Here is a 14,188-nt window from a genome sequence, read left to right on the forward strand (position 1 = left end):
GTGTACTGGGGGAGGGGGGTCACGGTGAGTGTACTGGGGGAGGGGGGGTCACGGTGAGTGTACTGGGGGAGAGGGGGGTCTCGGTGTGTGTACTGGGGGAGGGGGGTCACGGTGAGTGTACTGGGGGAGGGGGGTCACGGTGAGTGTACTGGGGGAGGGGGGGTCACGGTGAGTGTACTGGGGGAGAGGGGGGTCTCGGTGTGTGTACTGGGGGAGGGGGGTCACGGTGAGTGTACTGGGGGAGGGGGGGTCACGGTGAGTGTACTGGGGGGAGGGGGGGTCACGGTGAGTGTACTGGGGGAGGGGGGTCACAGTGAGTGTACTGGGGGAGGGGGGGTCACGGTGAGTGTACTGGGGGAGGGGGGTCAAGGTGAGTGTACTGGGGGAGGGGGGTCACGGTGAGTGTACTGGGGGAGGGGGGTCACGGTGAGTGTACTGGGGGGGAGGGGGGTCACGGTGAGTGTACTGGGGGAGGGGGGTCACGGTGAGTGTACTGGGGGAGGGGGGTCACGGTGAGTGTACTGGGGGAGGGGGGGTCACGGTGACTGTACTGGGGGAGGGGGGGTCACGGTGACTGTACTGGGGGGGAGGGGGGTCACGGTGAGTGTACTGGGGGAGAGGGGGTCAAGGTGAGTGTACTGGGGGGGAGGGGGGGTCAAGGTGAGTGTACTGGGGGAGGGGGGTCACGGTGAGTGTACTGGGGGAGGGGGGTCACGGTGAGTGTACTGGGGGAGGGGGGGTCACGGTGAGTGTACTGGGGGAGGGGGGGTCACGGTGACTGTACTGGGGGAGAGGGGGGTCACGGTGAGTGTACTGGGGGGGAGGGGGGTCACGGTGAGTGTACTGGGGGAGGGGGGGTCACGGTGACTGTACTGGGGGGGAGGGGGGTCACGGTGAGTGTACTGGGGGGGAGGGGGGTCACGGTGAGTGTACTGGGGGGGGGGTCACGGTGAGTGTACTGGGGGAGGGGGGTCACGGTGTGTGTACTGGGGGAGGGGGGGTCAAGGTGAGTGTACTGGGGGAGGGGGGTCACGGTGAGTGTACTGGGGGAGGGGGGTCACGGTGAGTGTACTGGGGGAGAGGGGGTCACGGTGAGTGTACTGGGGGAGGGGGGGTCACGGTGAGTGTACTGGGGGAGGGGGGGGTCACGGTGAGTGTACTGGGGGAGGGGGGTCAAGGTGAGTGTACTGGGGGAGGGGGGTCACGGTGAGTGTACTGGGGGAGGGGGGTCACGGTGAGTGTACTGGGGGAGGGGGGGTCACGGTGAGTGTACCGGGGGAGGGGGGGTCACGGTGAGTGTACTGGGGGAGGGGGGGTCACAGTGACTGTACTGGGGGGAGGGGGGGTCACGGTGAGTGTACTGGGGGAGGGGGGGTCACAGTGACTGTACTGGGGGAGGGGGGGTCACGGTGAGTGTACTGGGGGAGGGGGGGTCACAGTGACTGTACTGGGGGGAGGGGGGGTCACGGTGAGTGTACTGGGGGAGGGGGGGTCACAGTGAGTGTACTGGGGGGGAGGGGGGGTCACAGTGAGTGTACCGGGGGAGGGGGGGTCACGGTGTGTGTACTGGGGGAGGGGGGGTCACGGTGAGTGTACTGGGGGAGGGGGGGTCATGGTGAGTGTACTGGGGGGGAGGGGGGGGTCACGGTGAGTGTACTGGGGGAGGGGGGGTCACGGTGAGTGTACTGGGGGGGAGGGGGGGGTCACGGTGAGTGTACTGGGGGAGGGGGGGTCACGGTGAGTGTACTGGGGGAGGGGGGGTCACGGTGTGTGTACTGGGGGAGGGGGGGTCACGGTGTGTGTACTGGGGGAGGGGGGGTCACGGTGAGTGTACTGGGGGAGGGGGGTCACGGTGAGTGTACTGGGGAGGGGGGTCACGGTGAGTGTACTGGGGGAGGGGGGGTCACGGTGACTGTACTGGGGGAGGGGGGGTCACGGTGTGTGTACTGGGGGAGGGGGGGTCACGGTGTGTGTACTGGGGGAGGGGGGGTCACGGTGAGTGTACTGGGGGAGGGGGGGTCACGGTGAGTGTACTGGGGGGGGGTCACGGTGAGTGTACTGGGGGAGGGGGGGTCACGGTGAGTGTACTGGGGGAGGGGGGGTCACGGTGAGTGTACTGGGGGGGGGTCACGGTGAGTGTACTGGGGGAGGGGGGGGTCACGGTGAGAGTACTGGGGGAGGGGGGGTCACGGTGAGTGTACTGGGGGAGGGGGGTCACGGTGAGTGTACTGGGGGGGAGGGGGGGGTCACAGTGAGTGTACTGGGGGAGGGGGGGTCAAGGTGAGTGTACTGGGGGAGGGGGGGTCACGGTGTGTGTACTGGGGGAGGGGGGGTCACGGTGAGTGTACTGGGGGAGGGGGGTCACGGTGAGAGTACTGGGGGAGGGGGGGGTCACGGTGTGTGTACTGGGGGAGGGGGGGTCACGGTGAGTGTACTGGGGGGGAGGGGGGTCACGGTGACTGTACTGGGGGAGAGGGGGGTCACGGTGAGTGTACTGGGGGAGGGGGGTCACGGTGAGAGTACTGGGGGAGGGGGGGGTCACGGTGTGTGTACTGGGGGAGGGGGGGTCACGGTGAGTGTACTGGGGGAGGGGGGTCACGGTGAGTGTACTGGGGGAGGGGGGGTCAAGGTGAGTGTACTGGGGGAGGGGGGGGTCACGGTGAGTGTACTGGGGGAGGGGGGGTCACGGTGAGTGTACTGGGGGAGGGGGGTCACGGTGAGTGTACTGGGGGAGGGGGGGTCAAGGTGAGTGTACTGGGGGAGGGGGGGGGTCACGGTGAGTGTACTGGGGGAGGGGGGGTCACGGTGAGTGTACCGGGGGAGAGGGGGTCACGGTGAGTGTACTGGGGGGGAGGGGGGTCACGGTGACTGTACTGGGGGAGGGGGGGGTCACGGTGAGTGTACTGGGGGAGGGGGGGTCACGGTGAGTGTACTGGGGGGAGGGGGGTCACGGTGAGTGTACTGGGGGAGGGGGGGTCACGGTGAGTGTACTGGGGGGGAGGGGGGTCACGGTGAGTGTACTGGGGGGGAGGGGGGTCACGGTGAGTGTACTGGGGGGGAGGGGGGTCACGGTGAGTGTACTGGGGGGGGGGTCACGGTGAGTGTACTGGGGGAGGGGGGTCACGGTGTGTGTACTGGGGGAGGGGGGGTCACAGTGAGTGTACTGGGGGAGGGGGGTCACGGTGAGTGTACTGGGGGAGGGGGGTCACGGTGTGTGTACTGGGGGAGGGGGGGTCACGGTGAGTGTACTGGGGGGGAGGGGGGGTCACGGTGAGTGTACTGGGGGAGGGGGGGTCACAGTGAGTGTACTGGGGGAGGGGGGTCACGGTGTGTGTACTGGGGGAGGGGGGGGTCACAGTGAGTGTACTGGGGGAGGGGGGGGTCACGGTGAGTGTACTGGGGGAGGGGGGGTCACAGTGACTGTACTGGGGGGAGGGGGGGTCACGGTGAGTGTACTGGGGGAGGGGGGGTCACGGTGAGTGTACTGGGGGGGAGGGGGGGTCACGGTGAGTGTACTGGGGGAGGGGGGGTCACAGTGAGTGTACTGGGGGAGGGGGGTCACGGTGTGTGTACTGGGGGAGGGGGGGTCACAGTGAGTGTACTGGGGGAGGGGGGGGTCACGGTGAGTGTACTGGGGGAGGGGGGGTCACAGTGACTGTACTGGGGGAGGGGGGGTCACAGTGAGTGTACTGGGGGAGGGGGGGTCACGGTGAGTGTACTGGGGGAGGGGGGGGTCACAGTGACTGTACTGGGGGAGGGGGGGTAACGGTGAGTGTACTGGGGGAGGGGGGGGTCACGGTGAGTGTACTGGGGGAGGGGGGGTCACGGTGAGTGTACTGGGGGGGAGGGGGGGTCACGGTGAGTGTACTGGGGGAGGGGGGGGTCACGGTGAGTGTACTGGGGGGGAGGGGGGGTAACGGTGAGTGTACTGGGGGAGGGGGGGGTAACGGTGAGTGTACTGGGGGAGGGGGGGTCATGGTGAGTGTACTGGGGGAGGGGGGGGTCATGGTGAGTGTACTGGGGGAGGGGAGTCACGGTGAGTGTACTGGGGGAGGGGGGGTCACAGTGAGTGTACTGGGGGGAGGGGGGGGTCACGGTGAGTGTACTGGGGGAGGGGGGGTCACGGTGAGTGTACTGGGGGAGGGGGGTCACGGTGAGTGTACTGGGGGGAGGGGGGGGGTCACGGTGAGTGTACTGGGGGAGGGGGGGGTCACGGTGAGTGTACTGGGGGAGGGGGGGGTCACGGTGAGTGTACTGGGGGGGAGGGGGGTCACGGTGAGTGTACTGGGGGAGGGGGGGGTCACGGTGAGTGTACTGGGGGAGGGGGGGGTCACGGTGAGTGTACTGGGGGAGGGGGGTCACGGTGACTGTACTGGGGGAGGGGGGGGTCACGGTGAGTGTACTGGGGGAGGGGGGGTCACAGTGAGTGTACTGGGGGGGAGGGGGGGTCACGGTGAGTGTACTGGGGGGAGGGGGGGGTCACGGTGTGTGTACTGGGGGAGGGGGGGTCACGGTGACTGTACTGGGGGAGGGGGGGGTCACGGTGAGTGTACTGGGGGAGGGGGGGTCACAGTGAGTGTACTGGGGGGGGAGGGGGGGTCACGGTGAGTGTACTGGGGGGAGGGGGGGGGTCACGGTGAGTGTACTGGGGGAGGGGGGGTCACGGTGAGTGTACTGGGGGAGGGGGGTCACGGTGAGTGTACTGGGGGGAGGGGGGGGTCACGGTGAGTGTACTGGGGGAGGGGGGGGTCACGGTGAGTGTACTGGGGGAGGGGGGGGGTCACGGTGAGTGTACTGGGGGGGAGGGGGGTCACGGTGAGTGTACTGGGGGAGGGGGGGTCACGGTGAGTGTACTGGGGGAGGGGGGGGTCACGGTGAGTGTACTGGGGGAGGGGGGGTCACGGTGAGTGTACTGGGGGAGGGGGGGGGTCACGGTGAGTGTACTGGGGGGGAGGGGGGGGTAACGGTGAGTGTACTGGGGGAGGGGGGGTAACGGTGAGTGTACTGGGGGAGGGGGGGTCACGGTGAGTGTACTGGGGGGGAGGGGGGTCACGGTGAGTGTACTGGGGGGGAGGGGGGGTAACGGTGAGTGTACTGGGGGAGGGGGGGTAACGGTGAGTGTACTGGGGGAGGGGGGTCACGGTGAGTGTACTGGGGGAGGGGGGTCACGGTGAGTGTACTGGGGGAGGGGGGGTCACGGTGAGTGTACTGGGGGAGGGGGGGTCACGGTGAGTGTACTGGGGGGAGGGGGGTCACAGTGAGTGTACTGGGGGAGGGGGGTCACAGTGAGTGTACTGGGGGGGAGGGGGGTCACGGTGACTGTACTGGGGGAGAGGGGGGTCACGGTGAGTGTACTGGGGGAGGGGGGGTCACGGTGAGTGTACTGGGGGAGGGGGGTCACGGTGAGTGTACTGGGGGAGGGGGGTCACGGTGAGTGTACCGGGGGGAGGGGGGGGTCACGGTGAGTGTACTGGGGGAGGGGGGGTCACGGTGAGTGTACTGGGGGAGGGGGGTCACGGTGAGTGTACTGGGGGAGGGGGGGGTCACGGTGAGTGTACTGGGGGAGGGGGGTCACGGTGAGTGTACTGGGGGAGGGGGGTCACGGTGAGTGTACTGGGGGAGGGGGGGTCACAGTGAGTGTACTGGGGGAGGGGGGGGTCACGGTGAGTGTACTGGGGGAGGGGGGTCACGGTGAGTGTACTGGGGGAGGGGGGTCACGGTGAGTGTACTGGGGGAGGGGGGGTCACAGTGAGTGTACTGGGGGAGGGGGGGGTCACAGTGAGTGTACTGGGGGAGGGGGGGGTCACAGTGAGTGTACTGGGGGAGGGGAGCTCTATGTCAGTCTGACTCTTACCCGGCATGTGGACCATGCGGCAGTTACAGTTCTCCACCAAGTAGCGGGTCTCACAGTCGATCCTGCACGCGGTGATACTGTAGGTGCTGAAGAAGCCCGAGTTGATGTTTGATATTCTGCAGTCCCCCCACGGTGGAGGGAGATACATGATCTGGAGGGACAGAGAAAGACAGGCAGAGAAATCATCCCATTGCAGGGCCGGGATGTGTCCCCACCTCTCGGTTAGTCCTCAGTCACTGAACCTGGAAGAGATCCCTGAAGCTCAAGCCTTGACCTTGACTCAGCCCAATCCTTTTCTTACTGAAGTGTCTGACACAATCTCCTCTCCTGAAGTGCTCCCTCATAAAAGACTTCAACCCCTGAAGGTGATCCTCCCAAAGGTCTTGACCTTTGACAATTTTAACCCTGAAGGTATTCACCCCCTCACCTATCGATCCCCGAGGCACTGGTTAGGGGAGTTATATCCAACTTTACAACTGGTTGCCTCTCCCTCTGCCTTTATTGGCATTAGACAATATCACATTGACTCAATAGCGTAGGGATGTGGTGGGGCTGAAGTAATATACCTCCACTAGGAACAAGATGCTTTAGGGACATCCCATTGCAACAGATAGTGAGGGCAGAGCAGTAGATGTGATCTATATGGACTTCAGTAAGGCGTTCGTCAAGGTTCCCCATGGGAGACTGATTAACAAGGTTAGATCTCATGGAATACAGGGAGAACTAGCCATTTGGATCCAGAACTGGCTCAAAGGTAGAAGACAGAGGGTGGTGGGGGAGGGTTGTCTGTCAGACTGGAGGCCTGTGACCAGTGGAGTGCCACAAAGATCGGTGCTGGGCCCACTAATTTTCATTGTTTACATAAATGATTTGGATGTGAACATAAGAGGTACAGTTAGTAAGTTTGCAGATGACACCAAAATTGGAGGTGTAGTGGACAGTGAAGAGGGTTACCTCAGATTACAACAGGATCTTGATCAGATGGGCCCATGGGCTGAGAAGTGGCAGATGGAGTTTAATTCAGATAAATGCGAGGTGCTGCATTTTGGGAAAGCAAATCTTAGCAGGACTTATACACTTAATGGTAAGGTCCTGGGGAGTGTTGCTGAACATAGAGACCTTGGAGTGCAGGTTCATAGCTCCTTGAAAGTGGAGTTGCAGGTAGATAGGATAGTGAAGAAGGCATTTGGTATGTTTTCTTTTATTGGTCAGAGTATTGAGTACAGGAGTTGGGAGGTCATGTTGCGGCTGTACAGGACATTGGTTAGGCCACTGTTGGAATATTGCGTGCAGTTCTGGTCTCCTTCCTATCGGAAAGATGTTGTGAAACCTGAAAGGGTTCAGAAAAGATTTACAAGGATGTTGCCAGGGTTGGAGGATCTGAGCTACAGGGAGAGGCTGAACAGGCTGGGGCTGTTTTCCCTGGAGCGTCGGAGGCTGAGGGGTGACCTTATAGAAGTTTACAAAATTATGAGGGGCATGGATAGGATAAATAGACAAAGTCTTTTCCCTGGGATGGGGGAGTCCAGAACTAGAGGGCATAGGTTTAGGGTGAGAGGGGAAAGATATAAAAGAGACCTAAGGGGCAACCTTTTCACACAGAGGGTAGTACGTGTATGGAATGAGCTGCCAGAGGATGTGGTGGAGGCTGGTACAATTACAACATTTAAGAGGCATTTGGATGGGTATATGAATAGGAAGGGTTTGGAGGGATATGGGCCGGGTGCTGGCAGGTGGGACGAGAGTAATTTAGGATATCTGATTAGCGTGGTTGAGCTGGAATGATCTCTTCAACTCGATAACAAACACAAGATTTCAAATTTCAAACCAACACAACAATTTATACCACAGTGGAACTGGTACTGATTGGATGACAAGTCAGCACTGATTGGCCGAGGTGTTGCCATGGAGAAACCAACAGGACAACTATAGGCTCCCTGGAAATTCCACCAAACTGCCTGGGCTGCAACATGCTGTATGTATGTCTGAATGAATGTGTCTGTGGATAAATGGATATGGAGCAGTGTGTACTATCTACAAGATATATCGCAGAAATTCACAACACAGACCACATCCATCTAGAAGGACAAAGGCAGCAGATCCATGGGAACACCACCCCCTGCAGGTTCCCCTCCAAGCCCCTCACCATCCTGACTTGGAAATATCTCGGCTGTTCCTTCAGTCTGGCTGGGTCACAATCCTGGAATTCCGCTCCCTAAGGGCATTGTGGGTCAACCCACAGCACATGGACTGCAGCGGGTCAAGATGGCAGCTCACCCCCACCTTCTCAAGGGGCAACTAGGGACGGGCAGTAAACCCTGGGCCCAGACAGCAACAGCCACTTCCTATGAGTGAGTTCGAAAGGTCACTGCATCAATGCCTATTATCCATTGGGGACCAGTGGATTGTATCTGACCACATTCTGGATGAGTGTTGCTGGAAGAGCACAGCAGTTCAGGCAGCATCCAAGGAGCTTTGAAATCGACGTTTCGGGAAAAAGCCCTTCGGCTTTTGGTTTCCAGCATCTGCAGTCATTGTTTTTTACCTTGTATCTGACCACAGTTCACTGGCAAACCACTTGAAGCCATGTCTCATCACTCCCCTGTCTCCATGGTGAAACAATTCAGCACAATCTGTGTGTGTGCTATCCAACCAATGATCACAAGGCGTTGATCAACAACGCAAGGTTTACACCAATGCAGAAGGGAATCACAAGAATGGATCACTTTACCCAGAAACCAATTGTCTAACTATTACAGGTCATAGGGCAGTCAGTTATAAAGACAGCTGGCAATGGAAGAGATACACACCCAGTACGCAGTGAGGGTACGGTCACTGTGACCCAGTACGCAGTGAGGGTACGGTCACTGTGACCCAGTACGCAGCGAGGGTACGGTCACTGTGACCCAGTACGCAGCGAGGGTACGGTCACTGTGACCCAGTACGCAGCGAGGGTACGGTCACTGTGACCCAGTACGCAGCGAGGGTACGGTCACTGTGACCCAGTACGCAGTGAGGGTATGGTCACTGTGACCCAGTACGCAGTGAGGGGATGGTCACTGTGACCCAGTACGCAGCGAGGGTATGGTCACTGTGACCCAGTACGCAGTGAGGGGATGGTCACTGTGACCCAGTACGCAGTGAGGGGATGGTCACTGTGACCCAGTACGCAGTGAGGGTATGGTCACTGTGACCCAGTACGCAGTGAGGGTATGGTCACTGTGACCCAGTACGCAGTGAGGGGATGGTCACTGTGACCCAGTACGCAGTGAGGGGATGGTCACTGTGACCCAGTACGCAGTGAGGGGATGGTCACTGTGACCCAGTACGCAGTGAGGGGACGGTCACTGTGACCCAGTACGCAGCGAGGGTATGGTCACTGTGACCCAGTACGCAGTGAGGGGATGGTCACTGTGACCCAGTACGCAGTGAGGGGATGGTCACTGTGACCCAGTACGCAGCGAGGGTATGGTCACTGTGACCCAGTACGCAGCGAGGGGATGGTCACTGTGACCCAGTACGCAGCGAGGGGATGGTCACTGTGACCCAGTACGCAGTGACGGTACGGTCACTGTGACCCAGTACGCAGCGAGGGGATGGTCACTGTGACCCAGTACGCAGCGAGGGGATGGTCACTGTGACCCCAGTACGCAGCGAGGGTACGGTCACTGTGACCCAGTACGCAGCGAGGGTATGGTCACTGTGACCCAGTACGCAGTGAGGGTACAGTCACTGTGACCCAGTACGCAGCGAGGGTATGGTCACTGAGACCCAGTACGCAGTGAGGGTATGGTCACTGTGACCCCAGTACGCAGTGAGGGGATGGTCACTGTGACCCCAGTACGCAGTGAGGGGATGGTCACTGTGACCCCAGTACGCAGTGAGGGGATGGTCACTGTGTCCCAGTATGCAGTGAGGGTACGGTCACTGTGACCCAGTACGCAGCGAGGGTATGGTCACTGTGACCCAGTACGCAGTGAGGGTATGGTCACTGTGACCCCAGTACGCAGTGAGGGGATGGTCACTGTGACCCCAGTACGCAGTGAGGGTATGGTCACTGTGACCCCAGTACGCAGTGAGGGTATGGTCACTGTGACCCAGTATGCAGTGAGGGTATGGTCACTGTGACCCAGTACGCAGCGAGGGGATGGTCACTGTGACCCAGTACGCAGCGAGGGGATGGTCACTGTGACCCAGTACGCAGCGAGGGGACGGTCACTGTGACCCAGTACGCAGCGAGGGGATGGTCACTGTGACCCGGTACGCAGCGAGGGTACGGTCACTGTGACCCAGTACGCAGCGAGGGGACGGTCACTGTGACCCAGTACGCAGTGAGGGTATGGTCACTGTGACCCAGTACGCAGCGAGGGTATGGTCACTGTGACCCAGTACGCAGTGAGGGTACGGTCACTGTGACCCAGTACGCAGTGAGGGTATGGTCACTGTGACCCAGTACGCAGCGAGGGTATGGTCACTGTGACCCCAGTACGCAGCGAGGGGACGGTCACTGTGACCCCAGTACGCAGCGAGGGGACGGTCACTGTGACCCCAGTACGCAGTGAGGGGACGGTCACTGTGACTCGGTACGCAGCGAGGGTACGGTCACTGTGACCCGGTACGCAGCGAGGGTACGGTCACTGTGACCCGGTACGCAGCGAGGGGATGGTCACTGTGACCCCAGTACGCAGTGAGGGGATGGTCACTGTGACCCAGTACGCAGTGAGGGGATGGTCACTGTGACCCAGTACGGAGTGAGGGGATGGTCAATGTGACCCCAGTACGCAGCGAGGGTATAGTCACTGTGACCCCAGTACACAGTGAGGGTATGGTCACTGTGACCCAGTACGCAGTGAGGGTACGGTCACTGTGACCCCAGTACGCAGTGAGGGTATGGTCACTGTGACCCCAGTACGCAGCGAGGGTATGGTCACTGTGACCCAGTACGCAGTGAGGGGATGGTCACTGTGACCCAGTACGCAGTGAGGGGATGGTCACTGTGACCCAGTACGCAGCGAGGGTACGGTCACTGTGACCCCAGTACACAGTGAGGGTATGGTCACTGTGACCCAGTACGCAGTGAGGGGATGGTCACTGTGACCCCAGTACGCAGCGAGGGTATAGTCACTGTGACCCCAGTACACGGTGAGGGTATGGTCACTGTGACCCCAGTACGCAGCAAGGGGATGGTCACTGTGACCCAGTACGCAGTGAGGGGATGGTCACTGTGACCCCAGTACGCAGTGAGGGTATGGTCACTGTGACCCAGTACGCAGTGAGGGGATGGTCACTGTGACCCAGTACGCAGTGAGGGGATGGTCACTGTGACCCCAGTACGCAGTGAGGGGATGGTCACTGTGACCCAGTACGCAGTGAGGGGATGGTCACTGTGACCCCAGTACGCAGCGAGGGTACGGTCACTGTGACCCAGTACGCAGTGAGGGGATGGTCACTGTGACCCAGTACGCAGTGAGGGTATGGTCACTGTGACCCAGTACGCAGCGAGGGTATGGTCACTGTGACCCAGTACGCAGTGAGGGGATGGTCACTGTGACCCAGTACGCAGTGAGGGTATGGTCATTGTGACGCCAGTACGCAGCGAGGGTATGGTCACTGTGACCCAGTACGCAGCGAGGGGATGGTCACTGTGACCCAGTACGCAGTGAGGGGATGGTCACTGTGACCCAGTACGCAGTGAGGGGATGGTCACTGTGACCCAGTATGCAGCAAGGGTATGGTCACTGTGACCCAGTACGCAGTGAGGGGATGGTCACTGTGACCCCAGTACGCAGCGAGGGGATGGTCACTATGACCCAGTACGCAGCGAGGGTATGGTCACTGTGACCCCAGTACGCAGTGAGGGGATGGTCACTGTGACCCCAGTACGCAGTGAGGGTATGGTCACTGTGACCCAGTACGCAGTGAGGGGATGGTCACTGTGACCCAGTACGCAGTGAGGGTATGGTCACTGTGACCCAGTACGCAGCGAGGGTATGGTCACTGTGACCCAGTACGCAGCGAGGGTACGGTCACTGTGACCCAGTACGCAGTGAGGGTATGGTCACTGTGACCCAGTACGCAGCGAGGGTACGGTCACTGTGACCCAGTACGCAGCGAGGGTATGGTCACTGTAACCCAGTACGCAGTGAGGGGATGGTCACTGTGACCCAGTACGCAGTGAGGGGATGGTCACTGTGACCAAGTACGCAGTGAGGGGATGGTCACTGTGACCCCAGTACGCAGTGAGGGGATGGTCACTGTGACCCCAGTACGCAGTGAGGGGATGGTCACTGTGACCCAGTACGCAGCGAGGGTATGGTCACTGTGACGCAGTACGCAGTGAGGGGATGGTCACTGTGACCCAGTACGCAGCGAGGGTACGGTCACTGTGACCCAGTACGCAGTGAGGGGATGGTCACTGTGACCCCAGTGCGCAGCGAGGGTATGGTCACTGTGTCCCAGTACGCAGTGAGGGTATGGTCACTGTGACCCAGTACGCAGTGAGGGTATGGTCACTGTGACCCAGTATGCAGTGAGGGTATGGTCACTGTGACCCAGTACGCAGTGAGGGTACGGTCACTGTGACCCAGTACGCAGTGAGGGTATGGTCACTGTGACCCCAGTACGCAGTGAGGGGATGGTCACTGTGACCCCAGTACGCAGTGAGGGTACGGTCACTGTGACCCAGTACGCAGTGAGGGTACGGTCACTGTGACCCCAGTACGCAGCGAGGGTATGGTCACTGTGACCCAGTATGCAGTGAGGGTATGGTCACTGTGACCCAGTACGCAGCAAGGGGATGGTCACTGTGACCCAGTACGCAGTGAGGGTATGGTCACTGTGACCCAGTACGCAGTGAGGGTATGGTCACTGTGACCCAGTACGCAGCGAGGGTACGGTCACTGTGACCCCAGTACGCAGCGAGGGTATGGTCACTGTGACCCAGTACGCAGTGAGGGTATGGTGACTGTGACCCAGTACGCAGCAAGGGGATGGTCACTGTGACCCAGTACGTGGTGAGGGTATGGTCACTGTGACCCAGTACGCAGCGAGGGTACGGTCACTGTGACCCAGTACGCAGTGACGGTACGGTCACTGTGACCCAATACGCAGTGAGGGGATGGTCACTGTGACCCCAGTACGCAGTGAGGGTACGGTCACTGTGACCCCAGTACACAGCGAGGGTATGGTCACTGTGACCCCAGTACGCAACGAGGGTATGGTCACTGTGACCCCAGTACGCAGTGAGGGTATGGTCACTGTGACCCCAGTACGCAGCGAGGGTATGGTCACTGTGACCCAGTACGCAGTGACGGTACGGTCACTGTGACCCAGTACGCAGCGAGGGTACGGTCACTGTGACCCAGTACGCAGTGAGGGGATGGTCACTGTGATCCCAGTACGCAGTGAGGGCATGGTCACTGTGACCCCAGTACGCAGTGACGGTATGGTCACTGTGACCCAGTACGCAGTGAGGGGATGGTCACTGTGACCCCAGTACGCAGTGAGGGTATGGTCACTGTGACCCAGTACGCAGTGAGGGGATGGTCACTGTGATCCCAGTACGCAGTGAGGGCATGGTCACTGTGACCCCAGTACGCAGTGACGGTACGGTCACTGTGACCCAGTACGCAGCGAAGGTACGGTCACTGTGACCCCAGTACGCAGCGAGGGTATGGTCACTGTGACCCCAGTACGCAGCGAGGGGATGGTCACTGTGACCCAGTACGCAGTGAGGGTACGGTCACTGTGACCCCGGTACGCAGTGAGGGTACGGTCAGTGTGACCCCAGTACGCAGTGAGGGGTTGGTCACTGTGACCCAGTACGCAGCGAGGGTACGGTCACTGTGACCCAGTACGCAGTGAGGGTATAGTCAGTGTGACCCAGTATGCAGTGAGGGTATAGTCACTGTGACCCAGTACGCAGTGAGGGGATGGTCACTGTGACCCAGTACACAGTGAGGGTATGATCACTGTGACCCCAGTACGCAGTGAGGGGATGGTCACTGTGACCCAGTACACAGTGAGGGTACGGTCACTGTGACCCCAGTACGCAGTGAGGGTATGGTCACAGTGACCCAGTACGCAGTGAGGGTATAGTCACTGTGACCCAGTACACAGCGAGGGGACGGTCACTGTGACCCAGTACGCAGTGAGGGTATGGTCACAGTGACCCAGTACGCAGTGAGTGTATAGTCACTGTGACCCACTACACAGCGAGGGGACGGTCACTGTGACCCAGTACGCAGTGAGGGTATAGTCACTGTGACCCAGTACGCAGTGAGGGTATAGTCACTGTGACCCAGTACGCAGCGAGGGGATGGTCACTGTGACCCA

At 60.7% G+C, this 14,188-nt stretch overlaps 2 protein-coding genes across 3 annotated transcripts in view; one reads left to right on the forward strand and one right to left on the reverse strand.

Annotated features, from left to right (window-relative positions):
• The window catches only part of LOC140476835 (acid-sensing ion channel 1C-like), a 474,098-nt gene that overhangs the window by 122,323 nt on the left and 337,587 nt on the right, over positions 1-14,188 (forward strand). The gene's annotated exons all lie outside the window — the stretch shown is intronic.
• The window catches only part of LOC140476818 (acid-sensing ion channel 1C-like), a 70,085-nt gene that overhangs the window by 749 nt on the left and 55,148 nt on the right, over positions 1-14,188 (reverse strand). The window contains exon 4 of the mRNA XM_072569610.1: positions 5,849-6,005. Within this exon, the coding sequence (XP_072425711.1) occupies positions 5,849-6,005 (157 nt within the window). The remainder of the gene's footprint in view (positions 1-5,848; positions 6,006-14,188) is intronic.

This window comes from Chiloscyllium punctatum, chromosome 5 (assembly GCF_047496795.1).
Source record: "Chiloscyllium punctatum isolate Juve2018m chromosome 5, sChiPun1.3, whole genome shotgun sequence".
Lineage (NCBI taxonomy): Eukaryota > Metazoa > Chordata > Chondrichthyes > Orectolobiformes > Hemiscylliidae > Chiloscyllium > Chiloscyllium punctatum.